Raw genomic sequence first — 19,362 nt, 5'->3', positions numbered from 1 at the left:
ACATTAACAAATTAAAAAAAACTAAAACAAAATGCTGGATTAAAATCGTACAGCTGACCTAATACAGTAAAGTTTTACAGTAATACACAATATTACACATGGACCGGGCCGGGGCCTCTCCTCAGCTCATAGCGCCAGGTACATAGAGGAAGAGATGGGCTACTGTCTCCTCATACCTAATACAGACAGGTAGTAATACAGCAGGGAGATAACATTACACAGACATAAGGGGGGTGAATTCATGTTCTGGTAGTGATATGATATACAGATAACAAAATAACTAAAGTTACTGAAAAACTATGATTGCGACATCTATAGTATGCTCATTTTAAAAGAAAAACAGTCTCTCAATATGCAGGTAAAATTTATACGGATTGGTAATCAGAATGTTTTTCAGGAAAATATGAAGACGTGCTAAAAAGACCGTAAGAAAATTATAAATATGGAAATTATTTCACCTTCCTGTTCTGGTTAATAATTACACTACAGATAACATGTGTGTGTGTGTGTGTGTGTGTGTGTGTGTGTGTGTGTGTGTGTGTGTGTGGTGAGCTGATCTCAGTGGGGAATAGCCAAGGGAGATACATGGAGTTGATTTCTGATAAACTGTAATTACAGTGTGTGTGTGTGCCTGTGTGTCTGTGTGTGTGTGCTGTTCACACATACAATATCTGCCCTTACCAGACAGAGAGAGGAGGAATAGATGATTTAGAACCTAAAGAGGCTAACTCTGAACACAAAGTGGTGTGTGTAGTAGTGTATTTCTGTTTGATGTATATGTGGATGTAGAATACAATGTAACTGGTTGGTTTGACAGGAGTGGGGCCTCTGAATCAGTTGTTGGCATGGTAACTTCTTGACAAGACAGATATTCTCTTCCTCTATGTCTGGTGCTCCTCCATTTCTTCTCTGTTTCCATCCTCACATCTCATCCTCAGGGTCAGAGCTGTGGTTATTCATCTGTAACACACACACGCTCAATCAGCAACAGTGTGTCAAAACACCAAAGAGTGTTTTGGTCAGGTAAGGCTCCCCTCTCCAGGGTGATTATACACAGTGATGAGGAAGGTCTGGAGGATAATAGTCTTCTATATAAACACCCACTCATCTGTCAGGGTAAGAGCATCCTGTCCAGCTTTCATTTGTCCTATTTTCAGTCTCTCTCTCTTGCTTTTACTCTCAGATTTTCTTTGTGTGTTTGAGTTGAATGTCAGTTATGATTGTGAACTGTGTGTGGGTGAGATGAACCCAGAATGAGATCTTCAAGTGTCATGCTATTGATTTGTTCTTATTACTCAAAATGGCTATGGATTTGATGCTCTTGTCAGTGTTCTCTTTGTGTGTATTTGTGTTTGTGTGTGTGTTTGTGTGTGTGGAGATAAGCACTATTTCTGTTGCATGCCAAATCCCACTGACAGCTGCTAAATCACAGCCAACCATGGGACATGCTTAGGCCCTCATGTCGCTCTGAGACAAGGAGAAAGAACTCCCACTCACATTCAGAGATTCTCCACACACAGACATCAAGCCAGTTACCGTGTGATCATCGTCGCTGGCCTCTCCCAGTTCGGGGCTCTCTCTCTGGATGCAGCGGCGTGGGGGGGACAGGGGAGAGGGGGAGCGCTCACCACTGCTGGCGGAGGGGGAGTACGGTGACCCGGCCAGGCTGCCCTCCCTCACGGGAGACCCTAAAAAACACGGAGAGAGAGGGAGTGAATAGGAGTGAACACAAGTTCCCTCTATAGGGCAGATCAGTGTTGGTGTGCCTGTTCTCACTTTCAGTCTAAACCGTTGATGGTCAACTGCAATGCATGATTTGACAGACGAGAGGAGAGAACAAGAATGACAGGATGAGGGAGAGATGTGGCGATAGAGAGAGAAATAGGAGAGGGGAGAGGGAGACAGAAAGGAGAGATGAGGTACAGTAGTGGAGGAGGATCATAATTTACGTTGGAATAAATGAATGCGGAGATGAGATCAGTCAACCACCCAAAGGCAACGTGTACAGATAAGAGATAAGAGAAAGGATGAGATGACACACACATTTATTTTTTTATTTGTCGGTACAGTATGTGTGTCGTAGAAAGGACAAAGATGCAGTTTGTCCATGTGGCCACATGAGGGCAGCAGCAGCTACAACACTTCCCTGTAGGACTTTGTATTTATTCTCCTATAAGCCTTCTTTCGCCATCTCTGTACTTCTCATTGTCATTCTTCTTCGCTGAATCGTAAGAACCAGACAGGTGAAAGCACACACGGTGGCTTCCCCTATCATGCTTTACTCCTATTTCACCGGTCCACTCCTCTGTCTCTCTCTCTCTCTGATTGGTTGTCTCACCTGTGTGGTCCTGCCTCTGTGTGTCCATCCTGTCCAGGTTGTCAAGCAGCCCGTCAATCTGTGTCTTTATCAGAGTCAGCTCCCTCTTAATGACCTGCAGCTCCTCCATTCTCACTACAAGTAGGGAGCGGTTGAGGGAGGGAGCGAGAAGGGGGAGGAGAGATATAGAGAATGAGAGAGGGGGAGAGAAGGAAGGAAAGGATCCAAGGCAAGTTTCTGTGAGTGTGTTGGTAATAAGGACTATCAAGGTGATGAGGGTGGGTATTAGAACAGCATATACACTGCCTATTGGTTCTGCTCTGTTGATTTGGGCTAATAATGCGACCTGATTGGCTAGGATCCATTAAGGAAAGAGGCTGCGATAGAAGTGTTGTAATGAGAGAACCATCTTGAGTGTAGTGTGTGAGTGTGTGTGTATTACTCACACTTGGCCCTGTTGGAGCTGGTAGAGTGGGCTCTGGAGCTCTTGGAGGGGGGCCTGTCTCGGCTGCGTCTGTGCCCAGAGGAAGTGGAGGAGGAGCGGGGTCGCTTGGCCAGGCTAGGTCCCTGGGACAGGGGAGGTAGGGAAGCTGGCACGCGCTGGTAGTCATACATCCTGAAGAGGGAAACATCCACACGCACTGTCATCCAACTACTAGTACTTTGTGTAGTATTGTCAGTGTGACTAGATGTGTATGTGTACGCATGTCAGAAAAGTACAGTGACAGGATGTTTGTGAGTGAGTGTGTGAGCAGGCAAGAATGTGTGTGTGTTTGGGTGTATGGACAGTGATGTCTATCACCTGGTTGGATGGATGTGTCTGTGGGTGTGTGTATTTGTGAATGTATGTCTCCTATGATGAAGGACACAGAGGGAGAGGGTTGACAGGATGGTGTAATATGATCTGAGGGAATATACACACATACAGAAACAAGTGAGAAAATAATAAGAAATAGTATGTGATAAGGTGAGGCAGAGGATATCCCAGGTAGGGAATGAAGTTGAGCAAGTTGAAGACCCTTGGTACTCCTCACACAACCATTATAGTATTACCCTACAGGTTGAAGACATTTACATTTACATTTAAGTCATTTAGCAGACGCTCTTATCCAGAGCGACTTACAAATTGGTACTCCTCACACAACCATTATAGTATTACCCTACAGGTTGAAGACCCCTGGTACTCCTCACACAACCATTATAGTATTACCCTACAGGTTGAAGACCCCTGGTACTCCTCACACAACCATTATAGTATTACCCTACAGGTTGAAGACCCCTGGTACTCCTCACACAACCATTATAGTATTACCCTACAGGTTGAAGACCCCTGGTACTCCTCACACAACCATTACAGTATTACCCTACAGGTTGTAGACCCCTGGTACTCCTCACACAACCATTGTAGTATTACCCTATAGGTTGAAGACCCCTGGTACTCATCACACAACCATTATAGTTTTACCCTACAGGTTGTTAGACCCCTGGTACTCCTCACACAACCATTATAGTATTACCCTACAGGTTGAAGACCCCTGGTACTCCTCATAAAACCATTATAGTATTACCCTACAGGTTGAAGACCCTGGTACTCCTCACACAACCATTATAGTATTACCCTACAGGTTGAAGACCCCTGGTACTCCTCACACAACCATTATAGTCATTATAGTATTACCCTACAGGTTGAAGACCCTGGTACTCCTCACACAACCATTATAGTATTATCCTACAGGTTGTAGACCCCTGGTACTCCTCACACAACCATTATAGTATTACCCTACAGGTTGAAGACCCCTGGTACTCCTCACACAACCATTATAGTCATTATAGTATTACCCTACAGGTTGAAGACCCCGGTACTCCTCACACAACCATTACAGTATTACCCTACAGGTTGAAGACCCCTGGTACTCCTCACACAACCATTATAGTCATTATAGTATTACCCTACAGGTTGAAGACCCCTGGTACTCCTCACACAACCATTATAGTATTATCCTACAGGTTGTAGACCCCTGGTACTCCTCGCACAACCATTATAGTATTACCCTACAGGTTGAAGACCCTGGTACTCCTCACACAACCATTATAGTCATTATAGTATTACCCTACAGGTTGAAGACCCCTGGTACTCCTCACACAACCATTACAGTATTACCCTACAGGTTGAAGACCCCTGGTACTCCTCACACAACCATTATAGTCATTATAGTATTACCCTACAGGTTGAAGACCCTGGTACTCCTCACACAACCATTATAGTCATTATAGTATTACCCTACAGGTTGAAGACCCCTGGTACTCCTCACACAACCATTACAGTATTACCCTACAGGTTGTAGACCCCTGGTACTCCTCACACAATGATTGTCGTATTACCCTACAGGTTGAAGACCCCTGGTACTCATCACACAACCATTATAGTTTTACCCTACAGGTTGATAGACCCCTGGTACTCCTCACACAACCATTATAGTGTTATCCTACAGGTTGTAGACCCCTGGTACTCCTCACACAACCATTATAGTATTACCCTACAGGTTGAAGACCCCTGGTACTCCTCACACAACCATTATAGTCATTATAGTATTACCCTACAGGTTGAAGACCCCTGGTACTCCTCACACAACCATTACAGTATTACCCTACAGGTTGTAGACCCCTGGTACTCCTCATACAACCATTATAGTATTTCCCTACAGGTTGAAGACCCTTGGTACTCCTCATACAACCATTATAGTATTACCCTACAGGTTGAAGACCCTTGGTACTCCTCACACAACCATTATAGTATTACCCTACAGGTTGAATACCCCTGGTCCTCCTCACACAACCATTATAGTATTACCCTACAGGTTGAAGACCCCATGGTACTCCTCACACAACCATTATAGTATTACCCTACAGGTTGAAGACCCCTGGTACTCCTCACACAACCATTATAGTATTACCCTACAGGTTGAAGACCCCTGGTACTCCTCACACAACCATTACAGTATTACCCTACAGGTTGTAGACCCCTGGTACTCCTAACACAACCATTGTAGTATTACCCTAAAGGTTGAAGACCCTGGTACTCATCACACAACCATTATAGTTTTACCCTACAGGTTGTTAGACCCTGGTACTCCTCGCACAACCATTATAGTATTACCCTACAGGTTGAAGACCCCTGGTACTCCTCACACAACCATTACAGTATTACCCTACAGGTTGTAGACCCCTGGTACTCCTCACACAACCATTATAGTATTACCCTACAGGTTGAAGACCCCTGGTACTCCTCACACAACCATTATAGTATTATCCTACAGGTTGTAGACCCCTGGTACTCCTCGCACAACCATTATAGTATTACCCTACAGGTTGAAGACCCCTGGTACTCCTCACACAACCATTATAGTCATTATAGTATTACCCTACAGGTTGAAGACCCCTGGTACTCCTCACACAACCATTACAGTATTACCCTACAGGTTGAAGACCCCTGGTACTCCTCACACAACCATTATAGTCATTATAGTATTACCCTACAGGTTGAAGACCCTGGTACTCCTCACACAACCATTATAGTCATTATAGTATTACCCTACAGGTTGAAGACCCCTGGTACTCCTCACACAACCATTACAGTATTACCCTACAGGTTGTAGACCCCTGGTACTCCTCACACAATGATTGTCGTATTACCCTACAGGTTGAAGACCCCTGGTACTCATCACACAACCATTATAGTTTTAACCTACAGGTTGAAGACCCTGGTACTCCTCATACAACCATTATAGTATTACCCTACAGGTTGAAGACCCCTGGTACTCCTCACACAACCATTATAGTATTACCCTACAGGTTGAAGACCCTGGTACTCCTCACACAACCATTATAGTATTACCCTACAGGTTGTAGACCCCTGGTACTCCTCACACAACCATTATAGTATTACCCTACAGGTTGAAGACCCCTGGTACTCCTCACACAACCATTATAGTATTACCCTACAGGTTGAAGACCCCTGGTACTCATCACACAACCATTATAGTATTACCCTACAGGTTGAAGACCCCTGGTACTCCTCACACAACCATTACAGTATTACCCTACAGGTTGTAGACCCCTGGTACTCCTCACACAACCATTATAGTATTACCCTACAGGTTGAAGACCCCTGGTACTCCTCACACAACCATTATAGTCATTATAGTATTACCCTACAGTTTGAAGACCCCTGGTACTCCTCACACAACCATTACAGTATTACCCTACAGGTTGTAGACCCCTGGTACTCCTCAAACAACCATTATAGTATTTCCCTACAGGTTGAAGACCCTTGGTACTCCTCACACAACCATTATAGTATTACCCTACAGGTTGAAGACCCTTGGTACTCCTCAAACAACCATTATAGTATTACCCTACAGGTTGAAGACCCTTGGTCCTCCTCACACAACCATTATAGTATTACCCTACAGGTTGAAGACCCCTGGTACTCCTCACACAACCATTATAGTATTATCCTACAGGTTGTAGACCCCTGGTACTCCTCGCACAACCATTATAGTATTACCCTACAGGTTGAAGACCCCTGGTACTCCTCACACAACCATTATAGTCATTATAGTATTACCCTACAGGTTGAAGACCCCTGGTACTCCTCACACAACCATTACAGTATTACCCTACAGGTTGTAGACCCCTGGTACTCCTCACACAACCATTATAGTATTACCCTACAGGTTGAAGACCCCTGGTACTCCTCACACAACCATTATAGTATTACCCTACAGGTTGTAGACCCCTGGTACTCCTCGCACAACCATTATAGTATTACCCTACAGGTTGAAGACCCTGGTACTCCTCACACAACCATTATAGTCATTATAGTATTACCCTACAGGTTGAAGACCCCTGGTACTCCTCACACAACCATTACAGTATTACCCTACAGGTTGTAGACCCCTGGTACTCCTAACACAACCATTGTAGTATTACCCTAAAGGTTGAAGACCCTGGTACTCATCACACAACCATTATAGTTTTACCCTACAGGTTGTTAGACCCCTGGTACTCCTCACACAACCATTATAGTATTACCCTACAGGTTGAAGACCCCTGGTACTCCTCACACAACCATTATAGTCATTATAGTATTACCCTACAGGTTGAAGACCCCTGGTACTCCTCACACAACCATTATAGTATTATCCTACAGGTTGTAGACCCCTGGTACTCCTCGCACAACCATTATAGTATTACCCTACAGGTTGAAGACCCCTGGTACTCCTCACACAACCATTATAGTCATTATAGTATTACCCTACAGGTTGAAGACCCCTGGTACTCCTCACACAACCATTACAGTATTACCCTACAGGTTGTAGACCCCTGGTACTCCTCACACAACCATTATAGTATTACCCTACAGGTTGAAGACCCCTGGTACTCATCACACAACCATTATAGTTTTACCCTACAGGTTGTTAGACCCCTGGTACTCCTCACACAACCATTATAGTATTACCCTACAGGTTGAAGACCCTGGTACTCCTCATAAAACCATTATAGTATTACCCTACAGGTTGAAGACCCCTGGTACTCCTCACACAACCATTATAGTATTATCCTACAGGTTGAAGACCCCTGGTACTCCTCACACAACCATTATAGTCATTATAGTATTACCCTACAGGTTGAAGACCCCTGGTACTCCTCACACAACCATTACAGTATTACCCTACAGGTTGAAGACCCCTGTTACTCCTCACACAACCATTATAGTCATTATAGTATTACCCTACAGGTTGAAGACCCCTGGTACTCCTCACACAACCATTATAGTCATTATAGTATTACCCTACAGGTTGAAGACCCCTGGTACTCCTCACACAACCATTACAGTATTACCCTACAGGTTGTAGACCCCTGGTACTCCTCACACAATGATTGTCGTATTACCCTACAGGTTGAAGACCCCTGGTACTCATCACACAACCATTATAGTTTTAACCTACAGGTTGAAGACCCCTGGTACTCCTCACACAACCATTATAGTATTACCCTACAGGTTGAAGACCCCTGGTACTCCTCACACAACCATTATAGTATTACCCTACAGGTTGAAGACCCCTGGTACTCCTCAGACAACCATTATAGTATTACCCTACAGGTTGAAGACCCCTGGTACTCCTCACACAACCATTATAGTATTACCCTACAGGTTGAAGACCCTGGTACTCCTCACACAACCATTATAGTATTACCCTACAGGTTGAAGACCCCTGGTACTCATCACACAACCATTATAGTATTACCCTACAGGTTGAAGACCCCTGGTACTCCTCACACAACCATTATAGTGTTATCCTACAGGTTGTAGACCCCTGGTACTCCTCACAAAACCATTATAGTATTACCCTACAGGTTGAAGACCCCTGGTACTCCTCACACAACCATTATAGTCATTATAGTATTACCCTACAGTTTGAAGACCCCTGGTACTCCTCACACAACCATTACAGTATTACCCTACAGGTTGTAGACCCCTGGTACTCCTCATACAACCATTATAGTATTTCCCTACAGGTTGAAGACCCTTGGTACTCCTCACACAACCATTATAGTATTACCCTACAGGTTGAAGACCCTTGGTACTCCTCAAACAACCATTATAGTATTACCCTACAGGTTGAAGACCCTTGGTCCTCCTCACACAACCATTATAGTATTACCCTACAGGTTGAAGACCCCTGGTACTCCTCACACAACCATTATAGTATTATCCTACAGGTTGTAGACCCCTGGTACTCCTCGCACAACCATTATAGTATTACCCTACAGGTTGAAGACCCCTGGTACTCCTCACACAACCATTATAGTCATTATAGTATTACCCTACAGGTTGAAGACCCCTGGTACTCCTCACACAACCATTACAGTATTACCCTACAGGTTGAAGACCCCTGGTACTCCTCACACAACCATTATAGTCATTATAGTATTACCCTACAGGTTGAAGACCCTGGTACTCCTCACACAACCATTATAGTATTATCCTACAGGTTGTAGACCCCTGGTACTCCTCGCACAACCATTATAGTATTACCCTACAGGTTGAAGACCCCTGGTACTCCTCACACAACCATTGTAGTCATTATAGTATTACCCTACAGGTTGAAGACCCCTGGTACTCCTCACACAACCATTACAGTATTACCCTACAGGTTGAAGACCCCTGGTACTCCTCACACAACCATTATAGTCATTATAGTATTACCCTACAGGTTGAAGACCCCTGGTACTCCTCACACAACCATTATAGTCATTATAGTATTACCCTACAGGTTGAAGACCCCTGGTACTCCTCACACAACCATTACAGTATTACCCTACAGGTTGTAGACCCCTGGTACTCCTCACACAATGATTGTCGTATTACCCTACAGGTTGAAGACCCCTGGTACTCATCACACAACCATTATAGTTTTACCCTACAGGTTGAAGACCCCTGGTACTCCTCATACAACCATTATAGTATTACCCTACAGGTTGAAGACCCCTGGTACTCCTCACACAACCATTATAGTATTACCCTACAGGTTGAAGACCCCTGGTACTCCTCACACAACCATTATAGTATTACCCTACAGGTTGAAGACCCCTGGTACTCCTCACACAACCATTATAGTATTACCCTACAGGTTGAAGACCCCTGGTACTCCTCACACAACCATTATAGTATTACCCTACAGGTTGAAGACCCCTGGTACTCATCACACAACCATTATAGTATTACCCTACAGGTTGAAGACCCCTGGTACTCCTCACACAACCATTATAGTGTTATCCTACAGGTTGTAGACCCCTGGTACTCCTCACAAAACCATTATAGTATTACCCTACAGGTTGAAGACCCCTGGTACTCCTCACACAACCATTATAGTCATTATAGTATTACCCTACAGGTTGAAGACCCCTGGTACTCCTCACACAACCATTACAGTATTACCCTACAGGTTGTAGACCCCTGGTACTCCTCATACAACCATTATAGTATTTCCCTACAGGTTGAAGACCCCTGGTACTCCTCACACAACCATTATAGTATTACCCTACAGGTTGAAGACCCCTGGTACTCATCACACAACCATTATAGTATTACCCTACAGGTTGAAGACCCTTGGTCCTCCTCACACAACCATTATAGTATTACCCTACAGGTTGAAGACCCTGGTACTCCTCACACAACCATTATAGTATTACCCTACAGGTTGAAGACCCCTGGTACTCCTCACACAACCATTATAGTATTACCCTACAGGTTGAAGACCCCTGGTACTCCTCACACAACCATTACAGTATTACCCTACAGGTTGTAGACCCCTGGTACTCCTCACACAACCATTCTAGTATTACCCTAAAGGTTGAAGACCCTTGGTACTCATCACACAACCATTATAGTTTTACCCTACAGGTTGTTAGACCCCTGGTACTCCTCACACAACCATTATAGTATTACCCTACAGGTTGAAGACCCTGGTACTCCTCATAAAACCATTATAGTATTACCCTACAGGTTGAAGACCCTGGTACTCCTCACACAACCATTATAGTATTACCCTACAGGTTGAAGACCCCTGGTACTCCTCACACAACCATTATAGTCATTATAGTATTACCCTACAGGTTGAAGACCCCTGGTACTCCTCACACAACCATTATAGTATTATCCTACAGGTTGTAGACCCCTGGTACTCCTCGCACAACCATTATAGTATTACCCTACAGGTTGAAGACCCCTGGTACTCCTCACACAACCATTATAGTCATTATAGTATTACCCTACAGGTTGAAGACCCTGGTACTCCTCACACAACCATTACAGTATTACCCTACAGGTTGAAGACCCTGGTACTCCTCACACAACCATTATAGTCATTATAGTATTACCCTACAGGTTGAAGACCCTGGTACTCCTCACACAACCATTATAGTCATTATAGTATTACCCTACAGGTTGAAGACCCCTGGTACTCCTCACACAACCATTATAGTCATTATAGTATTACCCTACAGGTTGAAGACCCCTGGTACTCCTCACACAACCATTATAGTCATTATAGTATTACCCTACAGGTTGAAGACCCCTGGTACTCCTCACACAACCATTACAGTATTACCCTACAGGTTGTAGACCCCTGGTCCTCCTCACACAACCATTATAGTATTACCCTACAGGTTGAAGACCCCTGGTACTCCTCACACAACCATTATAGTATTACCCTACAGGTTGAAGACCCCTGGTACTCCTCACACAACCATTATAGTATTACCCTACAGGTTGAAGACCCCTGGTACTCCTCACACAACCATTACAGTATTACCCTACAGGTTGTAGACCCCTGGTACTCCTCACACAACCATTGTAGTATTACCCTAAAGGTTGAAGACCCCTGGTACTCATCACACAACCATTATAGTTTTACCCTACAGGTTGTTAGACCCCTGGTACTCCTCACACAACCATTATAGTATTACCCTACAGGTTGAAGACCCCTGGTACTCCTCATAAAACCATTATAGTATTACCCTACAGGTTGAAGACCCCTGGTACTCCTCACACAACCATTATAGTATTACCCTACAGGTTGAAGACCCTGGTACTCCTCACACAACCATTATAGTCATTATAGTATTACCCTACAGGTTGAAGACCCCTGGTACTCCTCACACAACCATTATAGTATTATCCTACAGGTTGTAGACCCCTGGTACTCCTCGCACAACCATTATAGTATTACCCTACAGGTTGAAGACCCCTGGTACTCCTCACACAACCATTATAGTCATTATAGTATTACCCTACAGGTTGAAGACCCCTGGTACTCCTCACACAACCATTACAGTATTACCCTACAGGTTGAAGACCCCTGGTACTCCTCACACAACCATTATAGTCATTATAGTATTACCCTACAGGTTGAAGACCCCTGGTACTCCTCACACAACCATTATAGTCATTATAGTATTACCCTACAGGTTGAAGACCCCTGGTACTCCTCACACAACCATTACAGTATTACCCTACAGGTTGTAGACCCCTGGTACTCATCACACAACCATTATAGTATTACCCTACAGGTTGAAGACCCCTGGTACTCCTCACACAACCATTATAGTATTACCCTACAGGTTCTAGGCCCCTGGTACTCGTTACACAACCATTATAGTATTACCCTACAGGTTGATAGACCCCTGGTACTCCTCACACTAACATTATAGTATTACCCTACAGGTTGAAGACCCCTGGTACTCCTCACACAACCATTATAGTATTACCCTACAGGTTGAAGACCCCTGGTACTCCTCACACAACCATTATAGTGTTATCCTACAGGTTGTAGACCCATGGTACTCCTCACACAACCATTATAGTATTACCCTACAGGTTGAAGACCCCTGGTACTCCTCACACAACCATTATAGTCATTATAGTATTACCCTACAGGTTGAAGACCCCTGGTACTCCTCACACAACCATTACAGTATTACCCTACAGGTTGTAGACCCCTGGTACTCCTCACACAACCATTATAGTATTACCCTACAGGTTGAAGACCCCTGGTACTCCTCACACAACCATTATAGTATTACCCTACAGGTTGAAGACCCTTGGTACTCCTCAAACAACCATTATAGTATTACCCTACAGGTTGAAGACCCTTGGTCCTCCTCACACAACCATTATAGTATTACCCTACAGGTTGAAGACCCCTGGTACTCCTCACACAACCATTATAGTATTATCCTACAGGTTGTAGACCCCTGGTACTCCTCGCACAACCATTATAGTATTACCCTACAGGTTGAAGACCCTGGTACTCCTCACACAACCATTATAGTCATTATAGTATTACCCTACAGGTTGAAGACCCTGGTACTCCTCACACAACCATTACAGTATTACCCTACAGGTTGAAGACCCCTGGTACTCCTCACACAACCATTATAGTCATTATAGTATTACCCTACAGGTTGAAGACCCTGGTACTCCTCACACAACCATTATAGTATTATCCTACAGGTTGTAGACCCTGGTACTCCTCGCACAACCATTATAGTATTACCCTACAGGTTGAAGACCCCTGGTACTCCTCACACAACCATTATAGTCATTATAGTATTACCCTACAGGTTGAAGACCCCTGGTACTCCTCACACAACCATTACAGTATTACCCTACAGGTTGTAGACCCCTGGTACTCCTAACACAACCATTGTAGTATTACCCTAAAGGTTGAAGACCCTGGTACTCATCACACAACCATTATAGTTTTACCCTACAGGTTGTTAGACCCCTGGTACTCCTCACACAACCATTATAGTATTACCCTACAGGTTGAAGACCCCTGGTACTCCTCATAAAACCATTATAGTATTACCCTACAGGTTGAAGACCCCTGGTACTCCTCACACAACCATTATAGTATTACCCTACAGGTTGAAGACCCCTGGTACTCCTCACACAACCATTATAGTCATTATAGTATTACCCTACAGGTTGAAGACCCCTGGTACTCCTCACACAACCATTATAGTATTATCCTACAGGTTGTAGACCCCTGGTACTCCTCGCACAACCATTATAGTATTACCCTACAGGTTGAAGACCCCTGGTACTCCTCACACAACCATTATAGTCATTATAGTATTACCCTACAGGTTGAAGACCCTGGTACTCCTCACACAACCATTACAGTATTACCCTACAGGTTGAAGACCCCTGGTACTCCTCTCACACAACCATTATAGTCATTATAGTATTACCCTACAGGTTGAAGACCCCTGGTACTCCTCACACAACCATTATAGTCATTATAGTATTACCCTACAGGTTGAAGACCCCTGGTACTCCTCACACAACCATTACAGTATTACCCTACAGGTTGTAGACCCCTGGTACTCCTCACACAATGATTGTCGTATTACCCTACAGGTTGAAGACCCTGGTACTCATCACACAACCATTATAGTTTTAACCTACAGGTTGAAGACCCCTGGTACTCCTCATACAACCATTATAGTATTACCCTACAGGTTGAAGACCCCTGGTACTCCTCACACAACCATTATAGTATTACCCTACAGGTTGAAGACCCTGGTACTCCTCACACAACCATTATAGTATTACCCTACAGGTTGAAGACCCCTGGTACTCCTCACACAACCATTATAGTATTACCCTACAGGTTGAAGACCCTGGTACTCCTCACACAACCATTATAGTATTACCCTACAGGTTGAAGACCCTGGTACTCATCACACAACCATTATAGTATTACCCTACAGGTTGAAGACCCCTGGTACTCCTCACACAACCATTATAGTGTTATCCTACAGGTTGTAGACCCCTGGTACTCCTCACAAAACCATTATAGTATTACCCTACAGGTTGAAGACCCCTGGTACTCCTCACACAACCATTATAGTCATTATAGTATTACCCTACAGTTTGAAGACCCCTGGTACTCCTCACACAACCATTACAGTATTACCCTACAGGTTGTAGACCCCTGGTACTCCTCATACAACCATTATAGTATTTCCCTACAGGTTGAAGACCCTTGGTACTCCTCACACAACCATTATAGTATTACCCTACAGGTTGAAGACCCTTGGTACTCCTCAAACAACCATTATAGTATTACCCTACAGGTTGAAGACCCTTGGTCCTCCTCACACAACCATTATAGTATTACCCTACAGGTTGAAGACCCTGGTACTCCTCACACAACCATTATAGTATTATCCTACAGGTTGTAGACCCCTGGTACTCCTCGCACAACCATTATAGTATTACCCTACAGGTTGAAGACCCCTGGTACTCCTCACACAACCATTATAGTCATTATAGTATTACCCTACAGGTTGAAGACCCCTGGTACTCCTCACACAACCATTACAGTATTACCCTACAGGTTGAAGACCCCTGGTACTCCTCACACAACCATTATAGTCATTATAGTATTACCCTACAGGTTGAAGACCCTGGTACTCCTCACACAACCATTATAGTATTATCCTACAGGTTGTAGACCCCTGGTACTCCTCGCACAACCATTATAGTATTACCCTACAGGTTGAAGACCCCTGGTACTCCTCACACAACCATTGTAGTCATTATAGTATTACCCTACAGGTTGAAGACCCCTGGTACTCCTCACACAACCATTACAGTATTACCCTACAGGTTGAAGACCCCTGGTACTCCTCACACAACCATTATAGTCATTATAGTATTACCCTACAGGTTGAAGACCCCTGGTACTCCTCACACAACCATTATAGTCATTATAGTATTACCCTACAGGTTGAAGACCCCTGGTACTCCTCACACAACCATTACAGTATTACCCTACAGGTTGTAGACCCCTGGTACTCCTCACACAATGATTGTCGTATTACCCTACAGGTTGAAGACCCCTGTTACTCATCACACAACCATTATAGTTTTACCCTACAGGTTGAAGACCCTGGTACTCCTCATACAACCATTATAGTATTACCCTACAGGTTGAAGACCCTGGTACTCCTCACACAACCATTATAGTATTACCCTACAGGTTGAAGACCCCTGGTACTCCTCACACAACCATTATAGTATTACCCTACAGGTTGAAGACCCTGGTACTCCTCACACAACCATTATAGTATTACCCTACAGGTTGAAGACCCCTGGTACTCCTCACACAACCATTATAGTATTACCCTACAGGTTGAAGACCCCTGGTACTCATCACACAACCATTATAGTATTACCCTACAGGTTGAAGACCCCTGGTACTCCTCACACAACCATTATAGTGTTATCCTACAGGTTGTAGACCCCTGGTACTCCTCACAAAACCATTATAGTATTACCCTACAGGTTGAAGACCCTGGTACTCCTCACACAACCATTATAGTCATTATAGTATTACCCTACAGGTTGAAGACCCCTGGTACTCCTCACACAACCATTACAGTATTACCCTACAGGTTGTAGACCCCTGGTACTCCTCATACAACCATTATAGTATTTCCCTACAGGTTGAAGACCCTTGGTACTCCTCACACAACCATTATAGTATTACCCTACAGGTTGAAGACCCTTGGTACTCCTCACACAACCATTATAGTATTACCCTACAGGTTGAAGACCCTTGGTCCTCCTCACACAACCATTATAGTATTACCCTACAGGTTGAAGACCCTGGTACTCCTCACACAACCATTATAGTATTACCCTACAGGTTGAAGACCCCTGGTACTCCTCACACAACCATTACAGTATTACCCTACAGGTTGAAGACCCCTGGTACTCCTCACACAACCATTATAGTATTACCCTACAGGTTGTTAGACCCCTGGTACTCCTCACACAACCATTATAGTTTTACCCTACAGGTTGTTAGACCCCTGGTACTCCTCACACAACCATTATAGTATCACCCTACAGGTTGAAGACCCCTGGTACTCCTCATACAACCATCATAGTATTACCCTACAGGTTGAAGACCCCTGGTACTCCTCACACAACCATTATAGTATTACCCTACAGGTTGAAGACCCCTGGTACTCATCACACAACCATTATAGTATTACCCTACAGGTTGAAGACCCCTGGTACTCCTCACACAACCATTATAGTGTTATCCTACAGGTTGTAGACCCCTGGTACTCCTCACAAAACCATTATAGTATTACCCTACAGGTTGAAGACCCCTGGTACTCCTCACACAACCATTATAGTCATTATAGTATTACCCTACAGGTTGAAGACCCTGGTACTCCTCACACAACCATTACAGTATTACCCTACAGGTTGTAGACCCCTGGTACTCCTCATACAACCATTATAGTATTACCCTACAGGTTGAAGACCCTTGGTACTCCTCACACAACCATTATAGTATTACCCTACAGGTTGAAGACCCTTGGTACTCCTCAAACAACCATTATAGTATTACCCTACAGGTTGAAGACCCTTGGTCCTCCTCACACAACCATTATAGTATTACCCTACAGGTTGAAGACCCTGGTACTCCTCACACAACCATTATAGTATTATCCTACAGGTTGTAGACCCCTGGTACTCCTCGCACAACCATTATAGTATTACCCTACAGGTTGAAGACCCCTGGTACTCCTCACACAACCATTATAGTCATTATAGTATTACCCTACAGGTTGAAGACCCCTGGTACTCCTCACACAACCATTACAGTATTACCCTACAGGTTGAAGACCCTGGTACTCCTCACACAACCATTATAGTCATTATAGTATTACCCTACAGGTTGAAGACCCCTGGTACTCCTCACACAACCATTATAGTATTATCCTACAGGTTGTAGACCCCTGGTACTCCTCGCACAACCATTATAGTATTACCCTACAGGTTGAAGACCCCTGGTACTCCTCACACAACCATTGTAGTCATTATAGTATTACCCTACAGGTTGAAGACCCCTGGTACTCCTCACACAACCATTACAGTATTACCCTACAGGTTGAAGACCCCTGGTACTCCTCACACAACCATTATAGTCATTATAGTATTACCCTACAGGTTGAAGACCCCTGGTACTCCTCACACAACCATTATAGTCATTATAGTATTACCCTACAGGTTGAAGACCCCTGGTACTCCTCACACAACCATTACAGTATTACCCTACAGGTTGTAGACCCCTGGTACTCCTCACACAATGATTGTCGTATTACCCTACAGGTTGAAGACCCCTGGTACTCATCACACAACCATTATAGTTTTACCCTACAGGTTGAAGACCCCTGGTACTCCTCATACAACCATTATAGTATTACCCTACAGGTTGAAGACCCCTGGTACTCCTCACACAACCATTATAGTATTACCCTACAGGTTGAAGACCCCTGGTACTCCTCACACAACCATTATAGTATTACCCTACAGGTTGAAGACCCCTGGTACTCCTCACACAACCATTATAGTATTACCCTACAGGTTGAAGACCCCTGGTACTCCTCACACAACCATTATAGTATTACCCTACAGGTTGAAGACCCCTGGTACTCATCACACAACCATTATAGTATTACCCTACAGGTTGAAGACCCCTGGTACTCCTCACACAACCATTATAGTGTTATCCTACAGGTTGTAGACCCCTGGTACTCCTCACACAACCATTATAGTATTACCCTACAGGTTGAAGACCCCTGGTACTCCTCACACAACCATTATAGTCATTATAGTATTGCCCTACAGGTTGAAGACCCCTGGTACTCCTCACACAACCATTACAGTATTACCCTACAGGTTGTAGACCCCTGGTACTCCTCATACAACCATTATAGTATTTCCCTACAGGTTGAAGACCCTTGGTACTCCTCATACAACCATTATAGTATTACCCTACAGGTTGAAGACCCTTGGTACTCCTCACACAACCATTATAGTATTACCCTACAGGTTGAATACCCCTGGTCCTCCTCACACAACCATTATAGTATTACCCTACAGGTTGAAGACCCCATGGTACTCCTCACACAACCATTATAGTATTACCCTACAGGTTGAAGACCCCTGGTACTCCTCACACAACCATTACAGTATTACCCTACAGGTTGTAGACCCCTGGTACTCCTCACACAACCATTCTAGTATTACCCTAAGGTTGAAGACCCTTGGTACTCATCACACAACCATTATAGTTTTACCCTACAGGTTGTTAGACCCCTGGTACTCCTCACACAACCATATAGTATTACCCTACAGGTTGAAGACCCCTGGTACTCCTCATAAAAGCATTATAGTATTACCCTACAGGTTGAAGACCCCTGGTACTCCTCACACAACCATTATAGTATTACCCTACAGGTTGAAGACCCTGGTACTCCTCACACAACCATTATAGTCATTATAGTATTACCCTACAGGTTGAAGACCCCTGGTACTCCTCACACAACCATTATAGTATTATCCTACAGGTTGTAGACCCCTGGTACTCCTCGCACAACCATTA

The 19,362-nt window shown here is 44.1% G+C and overlaps 1 protein-coding gene across 3 annotated transcripts in view; it reads right to left on the bottom strand.

Moving 5' to 3' along the window:
* Positions 1–6: 6 nt before the first annotated feature.
* LOC118372436 (RNA-binding Raly-like protein) overlaps positions 7–19,362 on the bottom strand; it is a 114,175-nt gene continuing 94,819 nt past the window's right edge. For all 3 annotated transcript variants that reach the window (XM_052482468.1, XM_052482474.1, XM_052482466.1), the window contains 4 exons: positions 2,764–2,933; positions 2,339–2,452; positions 1,537–1,688; positions 7–960 (listed from right to left, as the gene is read on the bottom strand). In XM_052482468.1, the coding sequence (XP_052338428.1) occupies positions 922–960; positions 1,537–1,688; positions 2,339–2,452; positions 2,764–2,933 (475 nt within the window). In that variant the 3' untranslated portion in view covers positions 7–921. The remainder of the gene's footprint in view (positions 961–1,536; positions 1,689–2,338; positions 2,453–2,763; positions 2,934–19,362) is intronic.

The sequence above is a fragment of the Oncorhynchus keta genome, chromosome 2, assembly GCF_023373465.1.
Source record: "Oncorhynchus keta strain PuntledgeMale-10-30-2019 chromosome 2, Oket_V2, whole genome shotgun sequence".
In the NCBI taxonomy this organism is placed as follows: Eukaryota; Metazoa; Chordata; class Actinopteri; order Salmoniformes; family Salmonidae; genus Oncorhynchus; species Oncorhynchus keta.
The sequence above is the reverse complement of the archived record's forward strand: the minus strand, read 5'-3'. Positions and strand labels throughout refer to the sequence as shown.